Raw genomic sequence first — 15,626 nt, forward strand, 5'->3', positions numbered from 1 at the left:
GCTTTCAGCCTGAACAACTGGTTTGTGTTGCTTTGTACTTTGTAGGGCAGCTCTTCAGAGAAAGGGGGCTGGAAAGTGACTTTTCAAAAACAAATGAAAATTGAGTCTGATATAGGCTATGTGGACTGGGGAAAGATCAGGGGAATTTTGTCCAATTCCACTTCTGTCCCATTATTTCTTCACTGTACAGAATACTAATGATTACCTATATTGTCATACACTCAAATCAGAGTTTAATTGTTAATACCAGATAACTAAATTTTGGGGATACACAATAACTGCCCTTCAGGGGACAATATTCCAAGTTCTATTCTGGCAATGGTAATTCTAAGATATATTTCTAGAACCCTTTTGCTATTGACTTTTTCTATAAACTTGATTGCCTCTAATTAGAAATTATCTTAAATCTACTCCACGTGGTCTTTCCTTTTAAGCAAGAAAATTGAACAGTGACTCTTCTCATTCTGTCAATTTATGTAAGGCCCCCACTTGCCCCGCTTTTCCCCAATCACACACAGTAGTGGAGGTTCCCATATTATTATAATCTTTAATAGCACTCTCACATTCTGTTCTCTGAAGTGTAATAAAAAGAGTTGTACTTGGCCATTCATCAAAAACGTAGCAATTCCACAAGGTATCAGCAGATGCTAAACACCAGGGCTCTGCAGGTGAATGCACCAAAGGGAAGTTCATGGGCTCAAGTCTCATGTATTGCAACAGTTTAATCCAACACACTTGTACTCTCAAATGGTTGAAATCAGCCTGCTCATATCCCGAGGCTTGAGTTCAAAGTAACTTTTATCCCGGTGTGGTTGTGGTAGAGCTGTGTTTGATAGGCATTCATATTAGAAAGCTCAAATCCATTGAGAGAGATTTTAGGCAGAACTGCCTTAGCAGGAAATAAAACATCCATGTCTATACATCATATATGCATGTGTAAATAGGTTCATGTACGTGCACTTGTACAGTTTGCTTTGCTTTACGATTAGACCATACGCTGTTTCTCCAAGTATATTATGCCACTGGATGTGTATTACCCATTTACATTTCATCAAACCTTTTCATGTATGTCTCTGGCCGAAACATCCCAACAAATACAGCAAATAAGAGGTACCTCAGCAGCAATGCACGTATATCGCTGCCTGCCTGATGTTCTTCCCCTCCATCCTGATTATCTTGATAAAGGGGTTGTTCAGGAGCCTAGCCTTCATTTCTCCCCCAACAGCAAAAACTACATGCACAACAAGCAGCAGACTGAAAAACTATGTTCACTTTTTGACCTTGAGGCTTCCTGAACCAGTTTGGATTGGCTCTCCCTTTGAAAAAACAGGCTTCCACCAGAAGTTCATAAATGGGCCCAAGTCACAGCAACTGACATAGTTTTAATATTTTAAACTTGGTTCTTCAAGAACTACCTAAAATGGGTGGCATTTAATGGACACAAAGAACTGACCGGCTTTTCCAAGCAGAGCTCTAGGGATGTAGCTGTGTGCTTTGTGAAGCTGCACTGTACCCCACCATGTCCCAGTGTCAACACCACTGGGGCTCCCAACGCTGGAGGCATCCAGCATCTCCGAAGCTAAACCACAGACCTGCATCCCAGACCCCTCAGCTTCAGACATGTTTTGATCGACAGCTTAACCACTGATGCAATCTCTGTCCCTTTGTCATACCTCCCCCTCCCCTGCCAGTTCTTGCCTCTCAGAAAGACAAAGCACTGTACATCATTCTTGTTTTAGGAATGGTTTGCAAGACTCACTCAGAGGTGTTAAAGAAAAGTTCTTTTACTCCCCAAGTCTGAAATATCAAAAGAGGGATGTGTGAAATGCCCATGGTTTTTTCCATTCATAATGACAAGGGAGAGGAGCAGAAAAAATAAATGTTGCAAAAAAGCAGGAGTATTAAATCTTTAGAATTATAGATGAAAATGGACAGGAAAACCTTGCTTTTAAGATGTTTTATCTTTTTTACACAGCTCTAACAAAATATAACTGCATTAAAGACATTCCTTTTCATTCATTTGCTTTGCACCTTGTTTTCTCATTACCTGTTTAACATGAACTTAATGGAAAACACTCTTCTTACACCTCTGCACTCCACTGATTATATGCTATAATCTGATGACAAATTCAAAGGTCTTGAATGCATTGCTCCTGTGTAACTATGAAAAGGACATTTTATTGTTTGCAAATAATCTAATGGAATAGGATCACAGATTGTTATTAATGTTAGCAATGCATGTGATTTCAGACAGAGCTATTTAATTAATTTATAAACCAGCAGCTCTGTCAAAGGGGCATAATGATAGGTTTTAAAGCAACTTCTAAAATTGTCTAGTCTTAGTTCATGATTTGGGGTTTTCTGGTCTACACTTAACTGATGTACTTGGAAAGAGAAGTTACATATATAGTGTTGCTTTGAGAAATTGACAGGAATGAAAAATTGAAGCAGGAACCCTTCCAGCAAATAGGCTCTTTTTTCATTCAGTCAAGACAGAAATGTTTCTTACTGAAGAACAAAGCAAGCTTTTCCCCCTGCCCCCACCCCACAAGCCACAAAAAATTAGATCCGTTGGATAAAATAAATGTTTTTAAACATTCTTTGGTTTGTATTTATAAACCATAGGGTCCAGATCCACTGGACTTGCTAGCATACATTTACAAGGTAAAGAGTTAATCTGGTGTCTTTTTATTTTCACTGAAAAAGGCTTATCTTGTGTTCTTCCAAACTGTCTTGTAAGCATTTCCTGAGAAGGGGTATAAGCCAAGCAACATGGAGGACCTGCCTATGACACCTAGCAGGGGAGGCCTTGCCTGTTTGGCCAGGGTTAGCAGGTCTTACATAATAATTTATTACAGTACCTTTCTGTTTCCTGGTCTGTGGTTTGCTGCTTGTTCTCAAAGCCAGTAAAGCTGCTCATATCCACATAGCCGTCATTCTCATTAGCAGCAGACAATGCCCTGCTGGGATCTTCAAAAAACTCAGTAAAAGTTCCTGCTCTGGTGGATCTTCGAGGAGGAATCTGTATGTTTTCATAGTCAGAGCTCATAGCAGGAATGTTCTCATAGTCAGATGTGTCAGCATTGGGAAAAGAAATGGACCTAGGTTTTGTTAATGGGAGTGGCATGAAAGGAGGCCTGGACCTGTCCTCAAAGGACTCCACCCTTGAAACACTCTTGCTGAAGGACTTGGGCGTTCCTTTTCTTTTACCATCCTTATAGAAAAGAACAGCCGAGGGAGACTCAGATGCACGGAGCTTCCCCACATGTGATTTTAGTTGAGGTGAACTACTTAGGCTCCTCCTGTCCAGGTCCATCAGCCTTGGAGGCCCGTGATAGCTGGACTCTGACGAGGACCTTGAAGAGGAAACATTAACATCTACATGGACTTTACTTTCAGTTTTCTTCTTGAATTTTAGAGTGAGGAACCTCTTAAAGGAAGATTTCTTTTTCTTGGAATACTTATCAGGTGAGTCATTCTCTATCAAAAGTGAAGGGGAACTTTTAGTGATTGGCTTTTTGGTGATGTAGGCAAGTTCAAAAGGAGGTGGTATATCAACAACTGAGGATGGAGTAGATAAGCCACATGATGAAAGGTGATTTCTCTGGGAAAAACTACCTGAGGAACCATTGACACAAGGCAAAGACAAGTTGTCTTCTGTCCTTTTTATTCTACCATCATCCAGTACACAGCCATCACTTTCTCTGTAAACAGAGACAGGTATCTCTCTCCCTTCAACAGAATAAGATCGAGGATATAAAATGAAACGTCTTGACTTGGTTGGTAATGCTCTGTTGGCTTCTGTTGGTTTTCCTTCCACTGACAGTAAATTATTGCTTACAACTTCTGTCCCAGAGCCATTGCAGGAAGATGGTAAATCAGTTTCAGGTCCAGCTTCTTCTGGAACAGTTTCTGGGACATAGCCTGGCATTTTCCCAGAGAGCGACCGTGTTCTAGTGACAATGCTTTTACAATCAACAGGCAGCAAGTTGTTTTCACCATCCATGCCCAATCCATCCCTTTTACTGTAATCAGTTCCTAAATCAGTCTGCCCATCATGAGCAATTTCATTTTCTGCAGGAAGCACATAAGGGTCATCTAAGGAATCACTGCTAGTTTCTCTTTCCTCTGAATCTTCAGGCACAATGACCACTTCAGGGACTGCTAGATTTTCATGCAAGATGTGTTTGGTCCCACATTCTGCATTCATTTTCCCATGCTTACGGACTTCTAACTCTTCCTCAAGTGGGACCTGTTGAGGTGGACTTGGGACACGTTTGCTGAGGCTGTTTGCTTCCAACTCATTGTCTTCAAGTTGCAGCTCATCTGACTTAGAGGTTTCCACAATATTTTCACTGTGCTCTTCAGCAGGCGTATCTTCCAGCTCTGGGTCCATCCCTGGACTACTAGGTAGACTATTGGAGATCACACCCTCTTCATCCAGAGAGGTCCCTTCTGTTTGAAGATTCTCATCTGAATGTTCCATGGGTACTCCCTCACCACATTCATTCTCACAAGGAGCAATCTGACAGGCAGCATCCGTATTCTCTGCATTCACAGTTTCTTCCTCCTCTTTCCCAGAGTCTTCGCTTGCTTCACAGGCTACCTCTGGTGTCTTCTCCTCACCTCTCCTCTCAGTGATCTGGCAGGTATCACTGGCATTTCCTGTGTTTGTATTACTGTGCTCATCTGTGTCTGCTTCCTCCTCTTCGGCTGCTGCTTGATGGATGGATTCTCCTAAACCATTTTCAGTGCTGGGTTGATTTTCACATGGTTCTAAGCCAGGAGCTGCTTCTTCACTGGCCTCATCAGGCAGCACGTCAGGGCTTGCACAGTCATCATTTTCTAACTCCCCCTCCATGTTCAAATCAAGCTCTGCATGCACACCGTGGTCACCATCATGTGCTAGACACTCATCTCCCTTTTCTAAAATCGCGGGCAGTTCTTCCTGCCCTGCCTTCTCACAACCTGGGATCGATTCATCTTCAGGTAGTGGCATTAAAATTGTATCTTTACAGATATCACCCTTTAGTTCCTCATCTCTACTCAAAATGTTATCACTGTCAGTCTTACAATCACTGTTGTCTGTAAAGAGTTCCAGGTTGTTAGGAGTTGCCTCCTTGTTTTTTGTTTCACTACAATCACTTACAACATCCTCATCTTCATCTACATTCTTGAAAGCATCTTTATCCCCATCGGGGGCATCTGAGGACTCCTCACAAAGTGCTTCAGACTGGTCACAGTCTCTGGTTGACTCTTCAGAGTCTGGTTCCATTGGTTCAGCAATATCTGAAGAGTTACAGTGCTCATCTTCGGTAACGTCTCGATTGCTGGTATCCTCATCATTAGCAATGTTATCCTTTTCCCTCCCTACCTCTTCTGGAGTTTCCAAGACTTCATTTTCCTCAGAGGAATCTAGGTTCAGATCATGCTCATGTTCCAAGTCATTACAGTCTTTGCTGGTCAGCTGAGTTTCAGGAACTACAATGTATTCATTATCCGCCTCAGATTCTGGGCAATCAGCATTGCACTGGTTTCCTTCATACAGCTCTCCATCAAGACACACCAGTTTCCCATTTGAGCATTTATTTAAGTTATTGTTGGTATAAACACTGGATTTGCCCTCACTGTCAGCTGAGAATTTTGGCTTGGGAGCAATAGGTGGTTTGGGACCCCTAGACATAGAGCTCAGGTTATGAAGAGTATCAGCCCTTGGCAGTGAAGGAGAAAATTTGGAGACAGCTACTGGAGAAAGATGACCAATAATCTTTGGTTTCGGTGCTAGTGGTGGCTTTGTGATTTCTGGAGAAAAGAGAGAAAAGCCATGTTAGTCATCTTGGTTTCTTAAAAAAGCCATCAGAATATATCCTACATCACACTTTATCTTATACCAATGACTTCTAATGCAGAAGGATTCCAGCCAATAAAAGGCTCAGCTCTGAAAAGGGAAATGAAGGAGTTCTTCAGCTAAATTCAAGTGAGCGCTTGGTGCCCAGACACACAGCCTTCCCATCCGCCACTACCATGGAACAAAATATGGAGTTACATTTTATTTGTCAAACAACATAATCATAAGGCGTAAGATGGTCTGCTGAAAGCTCAGCTAATACTTTCCATTGATTATGTAGCTGAGTTATAATGCACTGAATGAAATACTTCAGCCCAAAACATGAAAAGAGTTACTGGTTTAAACTTAAGTTCAGTTTTCAGTATACAGCTTCTTCAGTCCTTTCTTCAGTCAAAAGATCTCCCATCCTCCTGTAAATGCCAGGACCCCTTGCAGGTATAATCTTCTCTGAATGTCAAAATATGCTGTTAAAAAAGTGAATTATCTTGCAAAATAAGGCCAGCCAGAGTCTCTTAACTATTTCTAGCGGAAGTGCTGACACATGTAGGGGAATTCAAATAGATTGACAATAAACTAGATTGAAACTAGATTAATTACGTCATGTATGGCCATTTTACTCACAGTACAGTTTATGTGCCACAGCCATTTCCCGCTGTCTTGGTCCTGAAATTTATATTCTTTAACTAACTAAATGAAATGCTGAAAGGCTGCAAAAATAGGCAACAATAGGGATCCTCCCTCATGAGATTTTAGATGAGATGAAATATGTAAAGAAGCCAGTGCACCAAATGGTTACAGATGGTAACAAGTAAAGAGAAGGGGTTTTGCTCTTATAATGTCTCCTAGCCATCAATAGGTAATTACATAGTTAATTAATCAGAAATATCTTTTTATAATTTTAATTAACACATTTTAGTGGAAAAAGGGGAGCTCCCCATTGCAAGGAAAAGCACAGGACAGTTTCATCATGAGAGCCAGGAACAAGTCCTTGTGCAAAATCCTCATGCCCTACACACAGGAAATAAGGAAACAGCATCTCAAGAGATACCATTTAGGACATGGTTCCTGTGTGAAATCCTATCCTAAATCATGTTTCAGAAAGTGTAGCTACTGTGCTGTTACATTTTGAGTATTTTGGAATGCAGACTTTTGACATCTGGAACTGAAAACAATTACAATTCAGCTGTGCTTCATACTAATAACAGAGTAATACTGAATACAAACTGCTTAAAAATTATTTTCTGATTGTTATGATATTTGGTGTCACAGTACTTTTCCTATTTTTATCTTAGTCCGACTGAAGTCATTTTTATTGAACTAATACTGGCATACTTGTTTCATTACTCTGGGAGATACAAGAGGCTGTTTCTTCAGATCTTCTTAACCTTGCTGAAATTTCTTCCAATACTCAGAAAGATGCTGGCAATTTGGCATTCTGATAAACCAGACCACAGTGTTTCTAGAATTATGAGACACCAGAGAGATTTCATGTAAGCTAAAAACTGAGTCAGTGAGCTCAGCTCAGCTCAGCCCAGGAATGAAAAGTCTGTTCTAATAAGGCACCTTATTGCATATACTGATTAAGAATTATTCTGTATCTGGGGTTTTATCTGATCCAGCTTCAAATGTGGGAGGCTTAAAACAACTTGTGGAAAAGGAGGGAGAGAACTGCGTATTCGTCAGTCTCCAGTACTGTAGTGTGTACTCTTGTTTCACAGTATCCACTGCTGCTTTGAGCTGCACAGTATCTGTCTAACTACTGAAATCACAGAATGGGTAGCTAATCTTTCCCTCCAGATTATTTCAGAAATGTTACATGCCAAACACCCCACCACTGCTGAAGTACCGTTGCTTCTGTTGCAGCCAGCAGCAAGTCTGCAGCAATTAAAGGCTGCAGAGTGCTGAAAACTGTTAAAACACAGGGAAGGAATTGAAGTGGGCTGAGTGTCTTGTAAGCCTGGCTCCCCAGCCAGATCTACCTTTTGGATTTTTAAATCAGTTATTGCAATGACTGAACATCCTAAACTAACTTTCTGGTAGTAAAATGCATGAAATTTTGATTAGCTAGAACTGATTCCTTACACCTTTTCCACCAGAAATGTGCAATGCACCCCTTAGCACCATAATGAGGCATTTTTAGGACTAACCTCAAGGAAGAAAAATCACTTTGGAGGTATTACACCACTTCCTACAGTGTCTGGCTTTTCCTAGGAATGTCTGTCCAAGAGCAGGACACAAATATACCTACTCCATTCCTGGGATGTGACAAGGCTTGAGCACAGTCTCTGCATTCCCATCCTCTTGTCAGATGGAGTGTCTGTACTGAAACACTGAGTAATAAGAAAAAGACTGGACTGCAGAGAATGCTAGGATCTCCCAGGCTTTGTCTTAGGAACAAATTTGAAATAAAATAATGTAATGAAGTCATTTTCTTTATGTAAAATAACCATGCAGACACACTTAAAAAAATAAATAGCTTAAACACAGTTACTTACTTTCCCTCCAGTGATAATTTTATACAGCAAAAGGAACCAAGTAATCCTGAGTTTTTCCTTCTGCTACCTTCAGTAACATTGCTAGAAGAAGAGCACTTATGGTAATGGACCCTTTTGTAGTACGGTAATAATAGGCATTGTGATGTCCTACTCTGACCCACTTGTGCCAGCTACTGGTCACTACTGATTCCTTCCAGTTTTTTCCTAACTGTTCTGTGCATTGATCTTACCCTTCTTTCACGAGGCTCCTTAACCAAGTTTTTTCTTTTTTTTTTTTTTTTGGTTGTGTTTTTTTTGGGTTTGGGTTTTGTTTTTTTTTGGGGGGGGGTGTTTGGTTTTTTTTAGGGGAAGGGGGAGGCAGTGGGAAGAGTACAAGTGTTTGTTTAAAAAAATAACCCAATTACTGAAAAGAAAGCACAGCTCTTTGCCTTTTATCAACTCAATTTCATTCTGCTTAAATTTCTGCTTCTTTTGTTGTCTGAGGCACTTGAAAGGTTCTGGCTGTAACTTCCAAATGGACACAAAACAACACTGCACCATAAGGAATGTGTATGTTCACAAATAATTGTGCATGTTTATTTTAGGATGTGGTTTATGTTGGAGGGAGACACACCCACCTTGTGCTTAAAAGGAAACTCTTAGGGAATAGGAATTTCTTTAGCCTGCTCCTCCCCTTATTGTTCGATGCTTCCTTGTACTGACAAGGACCTTTTCCTCTCCTTACCCACCTTCCTTCAGGCAAAACTGCACTTCAGCATGGTTCCATTCCTGCCATGGCCCATATGAAATGACATTACTCTCCTCCCCACCAAGTTTCTAAGCGGTGAAAAGTAGCCTAGCAGCTCTCCTGGAATGACAATCAACCCATACAGCCCTCACTGTTCAAAGCGTTTATTAGAAACAATAAACATTTTGTAGTGGGGTATTGCCTGAGACACTGCAACTACCCACTTTGAAATGTTCTCCAGATTTAGGAATTAGCCTAGAATTTAATTAAGGCTTTTAAGGGACCATATGTACTAACACCAACACACCCCTACCAAGCAGCTGGTTTTTGGGTGAAGACCTAGTTAAACACTGAGATTTCACATTTGCAGGAGTATTTGTAGACATGCCCCAGGCCCATGGGTTTTGATAGTTGCCCAGGAAATTACTCAGCTCTACACTGCAGATACTAGTTCCAGCCTTGGGTGGTGCCACAATTCAGTTCAGGCATCTCTTAAGTTGCTGAAAGTAGCTTTTTCTAACCAACAAACTTTTGTAGACCTGTGTTTTCTTCAGGCCTTTGGCATTAATTCAGCTCAGACATATGTTAAAATAGGAGAGACACTGAGGACAAAGGACAGAAATGCACTGCATAGTTCAGGGATCTACAGAGCTTATGGATGGAAGTGACAACGCAGGTGGAGGGACCACACTGCAACAGTGGGATGAGACTGCACCAAACCTAGAATCCCAGTGGGAACCAATGCACACAAGTCCTGTTTGTCACTGCTTCTGACCAGGAGGAAGGGACTGAAATCCACAGATGGAAAGTGCCTAAGAAACAGGAGGTAGAAGGAGAACAGCCAGACAAGGGCATCAGAAAGACTTATTCAGCTCTGATCAGGAGCTGTAGAATTTCACCGAGCTATATTAAAACTTGCCATCTACACAGCTTTGGTCTGAAGTCAGCAAAAGGTGGACTATATACCTTAATATCATCCTTATCTGATTCCTGTAATGAATTGCTCATTTTTGAAATAAAGCCCTTATTTCCAGTTAGTGCTGCCTGGCTTCTATCTCCAACATCTGTTATTGTTTCTTCCACTGGGTTGAAGACTCTTTTTATTATTCGGTATTTCTTTAGGGAAGACCTATACTTCCCTACAGCTATGTCTTGGTACATTCTTCTTTCTGGTAAACTAAACAAATTAACTCGTTAGATCTTTGCAGTCTTTTCTTTTGGATTTTTTCTGAACCTTTTCCAATTTTCCAACAGCCCCTATAAAATACACAGGGCAGACCTACGGGATGAATTTCACAGTGGGTACTGATGATGCTGTCTACAGAGTTCAGTACTTTCTTAGATCCAGTTCTCACTATTCTCCATTTTAGCTTGTTATTTTATAAGGTTAAATTGCTTGTCCATTATGACCTCTAAAGTGTTCCCAAGGCTGTGTTACCTGTTCATTGCCTCTAAACTGATAGCTTTATAATATGCAATAAGTGTAATTTGTTAGAATGGATCCAACTTAATGATCCAGATCTGTTTATATAATTGCCCTGCCTCCTATGTTAATTACCTTTTCACCAATCTTCACATCATAAAGTGAACTTTGTCATCTGATGCTTTTCTGTTTGCTTTCCTACCAAGGAAATGTTGGACAGTATCAACATAATCTTGGTCCCAGGACTGTGCATACCACCATTTGATAATGTTACCGAGAGAACTACTACAGAAATTCACTACTGCCAATTAGCAGACTTTATTTCTGTTATATAAATGCTTTTCTTTTAAATCCGAATGTGCTACTAAAATACTACATAGGCATCAATGTATGTCTTTGTACCTATACCGTTGCCTTTATCAAGAAAGTCTGTAACTTCTTCCAAAGACTGGGATCAAATTCCCTGTTTGAAGAAAGCAAAGTCCCACCACTGAGGGAATAAGCAACCGTAAGAATAGCAGCAAATAGAGGAATTAATTTACATGTCACTTGCCAAAACACTATGACAGACATAAAAATTCTTCGGACCAGGAAGGACAGAAGTTATTTCATGGTAGCATTTATATTTCATGAACCAGGCAACAAGATGAAACAACAAAGAACCTACCCTGTACCAGCAGCCAACATGTTCACACTTCCTCTCACGTCAAAGCATGACAGTGCTAAGAGCTCATACCATTGACAAAAGCCACATGTGCCAAATGCTGCACAAACCCAGAAACTCATGGAAACAGTGTGACTGCACTGTACAGTCATAGGTAGAAGCTTCCATACCTCAGCTACCAAACACCACCAAGCTCTTACAAAGCAGGACAGAGAGGAAATTCTATACCTGTGTCTATTGCAGCTTGTCTAACAGGCTGGTTTGTGTTTTGACCATGGTGCTTACTCCTTACTGAGAGAGTGGTAGACAAGAGCTTCCTATCAAAGTAACACATGGAGCTTCACTGTAAGTGAAATGGACAGCTCTTCTTTTCAGAGGAAGAGCTGGCTTTGGACCTGGCCAAAACATGGGCACCAACCACTATTGTAACGCTACTAGGAACGTAAGGCAAGCCAAGCAGAGTCTCTCCTAAAACTCATGTATTACATTTCCAGTACAAGAAGCAGTAGGTTCCAACCTGTAATTACAATTCTGCCAGCTGTCCAAGTCAGACAGTGAGGGTGTGTAAAGCTGCCTATATAGATAAGCCACTGCAATGTCATTCTGAATTAAGTACCCAGCATAAGCTGTGCAACCTGCTTCAGTATGTTAGAGATTAAATAGATGAGGTAGCATGATTTACAAGGAAAGTATAAACCCTTTTGAGGGGTTCAACTCATAAAACACCAGTGCTGTTACTCGTAGGATCTCAGAATGTACTATAAATAACCAAGATATCATTAATTTTGCAGTATGAGCTGCAAAAGTAGTTCTCTTTGTTTTACAGCATGTAAATGCATCACTTCACATGATCAGAGAAAAGTCTGAAATTATGAAAGTTAAATAAGAAATGAAAGCAGTTGCATGGGAGTCACTTGAAATGGAAAAGGTATTTAGACTCAGATTTTCTAATAATGTAGGAGTGCAAGTCTTCTTTCCAAATGGGAACTCAGTCCAGATTTAGGTATCAGCTCCCACTTTGACTTGAACAGGAATCAGGTACGTAAGTGTCTTCTGAAAACTGGGACTTTAGGCACTTGAGATATGAAACCCTGTTCAAAGTCAGCAGATCATTGGCCCCTAAATGCCTCAGGCATTTGTGAAAATGGCATTTCAGCTTCTGCTTAAGTCTCATATATTTAAAAACATCTATCCTCTCTTATTCAAATGTGTGATCAAAAGTACTCTGTATACAGCAAGAAGGCTCCACCAGTGTGAAGACAGACCTATAGTCAGGAGTAACTATCCCATGGGATTTTTGTCTTCTTACAAATCTTAATTGAACTATTAACAGCTGGGCTGTCGAGCACATCCCTCTCTGCAGAAATAAAATGCTGTTCTGTACAGTTACTGGAATCCATCCTCTATGATTAGATCAATGCATTATGACTCTGGGATACCAGATCAATAGCTTACAAATTCCTCTTACTATATAACTTTATTGCAGCCATCTGTAAATATAATACAACAGCGTAACACCTCACAGAGAAACACTGCTGAGGAAGGGAAAAAAAATCTAAAGACAATATAATCAGAAAAGGATGGATTTTGACCCAAAAAAATCTTGATCCTGAAAATTCTCTGGCATTTTCACTGTCTCTAGCAGACTGTACATACAAGTTTTGGTAGGACTGGGGGACTTGGTTATGAAAAACTGCAGGTACACAACAACAAAATAATCTTGGTTCTAAACTACTGGCTTTTATTTCTTTTTAATGTAACTGTAAGTGTTTGTGATGTTTGCAATTTGGCTATGACTTCACAACAGGAACTTTACACTACAGTGGACAGCTTATATTCACCTGTTGTTTCATATATTGCCTCCTAGGAGCCAAAGAAGATACTGGTTAAAACTCTCTGACAGGTACATATGGCAGCTTTTCCTATAACATTTTCAGTAGCAGCTGAAAGAATATACAGTCTGCTTACACCTCTGAACAATCTGTAGTCTAACATCTGTACATTCTTCCTATGGGCAGCATCGTCTCAGCACCTGGCAAACAAGTCGGTGCTTAGAGGCTGGAAGGTCCTATGTATGAGGCTGAGAGATGGGGGTCTGTCTCTTGTCTCTTACCACAGATTTCCTGTGACCTTGGGTGGATTGCTTCATCTTTCTTTTCATATCAGTTCCGCATCTCTGAGGATAATCCATATCTCCCTTCCTGTTTTCTGTCTGCTGTTATTTCAACTTCTGTGGGATCAAGGCTACCATATACGCGTGCAGATACGACTCTGCTTACTGGGGCTATGTATTACTTACTGTAATACAAAGATCACTAATGCTGGTCCCTGAGTTGTCCCAGTTAATAAATAGCCCTCTCCTCCAGATTCAGTAGGAAGTTCTGCTTTGCACTGATGGGAGAGACATTCCTTGCATTGTGTGAATGTACAAAACAAAAAGGCTGAGAAGGGATATGAGCACTCTATAAATACAACCAGGAGGTAAACACCAGAGGAGGAAAAGAACTATTTTTAAGCAAAAGGACAATGTAATCACAAGAATAAATGGAGATGGATCTGGTCTGGAAACTAGAACTAGCAGTGGAAAGAGGTTCTCAGTTTTGTGAGAGGACTATCAGGAGAGCTACCTAAAAACTTCTAGCTGAAGATATAATTTGGTGAATTAATAGAAGGAGTAATATGGACTTTGTGTTCTGTAACAACAGGTACTGCTTTTGGTAACGAAGGTAGTCCTGTTCAGTCCTACCTTTCTGAAAAATAAAAGCTGCTAGTGAAATTCAAGTCTTTACAAATGGATACATCCGATATTCCTTACACTGCACATCCACAGACAACAGGATCAGATTGAGCCAGTCAGTTCTAAATAACGGAGAGATGAAGAAAGAGAGGTTGGAGCATCACAGCTCAAGCAATTTTTGGCTGGCTCACTTAGCTTTCAAATGGAGGGACAGGGTCCAGTCCAGACAGAATCAGAAAACAGAATGGAAATGTCACCACTTTTGGGGTAGGAGAGTGTCTTGCTCTCCGCTCCAAGGGGAAAAAGAACCTTTTGCTTTAAACTCAGAGGAGTGGTATGACACACTGATACAACAGCAGAGGGCTAGCTTTGACCTAAAAGATCCTTTCCAATCCTGTGTTCCCTGCACTTTGGCAAACAATGATTCAGTCTCCCAACACAACAGTTGTAGGGCAAGGTATGTAGCGGTGAAATCTCTGGGCTTTGGGAAGTACCTGTGCAAGTGAGATGCCCAGCAACATTCACCTTCTGGAACTAAACAAAGCGGAAAATTTCAGGGCTAACACAAAAAGACCATTCCCCTTCCTCTCTAGTTCTAGATGCAGCACTAGATTTTTCTAAGTAACTCCTGCGTTAGTAATAATTGTTTGCTGGATTCTTATCTTTTTTACACACATGCCTCACCCCTGAATATCAGAAAGTGTTGATGGAGAATTTAAGGTTTGCCCCGATTTTCCAGTGACTTCTTTTAATGTTTAACTGTTAAACGTCCTGTCTTTCATATCTGCTCCCTTCTCGTCCCATCTCTTTCACCTTCCCAGTTTCTATCAAGGAAAAATTCTGGGAAGTTCACAGAAGAAAGGAGGAGGGGTCTGGGTTTGCCTTGGAGAGAAAATTCTGCAAAAAACATTACCTCCTCAAAACCCAGACTTTCGGAAAGAAAGTCACAGCAAATACCCTGAGGGCTTCGTTGAGTGTGTCCGAGGCATGAGCGGGCGCAGAGCCGCAGCCCTCAGCGGGCGCAGCCCTCCCGAGCCGCCAGCCTGGCTGTCCCCGGAACCCGCGCCGCGCCCGGGCTTGCTGCTTGTGCCCGTCCCGGCGGGGAGAGCGATGGGGATGCACAGCCCCGGGGTGCGCGGCGCCCCGCGGAGAGCCAGCGAGCACCTGCTGAGCCGGGGGATGAGGAGGGCCTGGAGCAAAGGTGCCAGTCCCGGTGGCACGGCCCAGGAGCTGCCGGCCCCGAGGGAGGGGTGCCGGGACGGGGCAGGGGGCTGTGCGCGTGCAAGCCCCGGAGAAGCAGAGCCTGGACGAGGGGTGCCATCCCAGTGATACTGGCCCCGGGGACGGGGCGTGCCGGCCCGAGCGAAGGAGGGTGCCGGTACCGGAGGAAGGAAACCCGCCCGGCGTTTGCCGGCCCTGGGGAAAAAGATGTCCGGAGACGGACAGCCATCCCGGCGGACCCGCGCACTTACCGGCGTTGTTCATCTTCCACCGCAACTTCGCTCGCTGGCTGCCCCGGGCGCTCAGAGCATGGTCCCGGGGGGCCGCCGCCGCCTTCGCCCCTCGCGAACGAGCCCGGCCCTACAAGCCCCTCCAGGGGCACGGGAGCGCGGGCGTGGCAGCCGGACCCGGAGCAGCGGGCTGGGCAGGCGGCGGTGCCGGCTCGGGGACGGTCAGCGCCGCGGCGCGCCCCCGCCCTGCCCCGCGCGCGGCCCGTCGGGGGGCGGTGGCG

At 42.4% G+C, this 15,626-nt stretch overlaps 1 protein-coding gene across 2 annotated transcripts in view; it reads right to left on the minus strand.

Moving 5' to 3' along the window:
* Positions 1 to 15,595, minus strand: part of FGD5 (FYVE, RhoGEF and PH domain containing 5) — a 109,995-nt gene extending 94,400 nt beyond the window's left edge. For both annotated transcript variants that reach the window (XM_037383214.1, XM_037383213.1), the window contains exons 1-2: positions 15,367 to 15,595; positions 2,862 to 5,802 (exon numbers count right to left, since the gene is read on the minus strand). In XM_037383214.1, coding sequence (XP_037239111.1) covers positions 2,862 to 5,802; positions 15,367 to 15,379 — 2,954 coding nt within the window. In that variant the 5' untranslated portion in view covers positions 15,380 to 15,595. The remainder of the gene's footprint in view (positions 1 to 2,861; positions 5,803 to 15,366) is intronic.
* Between the last annotated feature and the right edge of the window lie 31 nt (positions 15,596 to 15,626).

Source organism: Falco rusticolus, chromosome 4 (genome assembly GCF_015220075.1).
Source record: "Falco rusticolus isolate bFalRus1 chromosome 4, bFalRus1.pri, whole genome shotgun sequence".
NCBI classification, from domain to species: domain Eukaryota; kingdom Metazoa; phylum Chordata; class Aves; order Falconiformes; family Falconidae; genus Falco; species Falco rusticolus.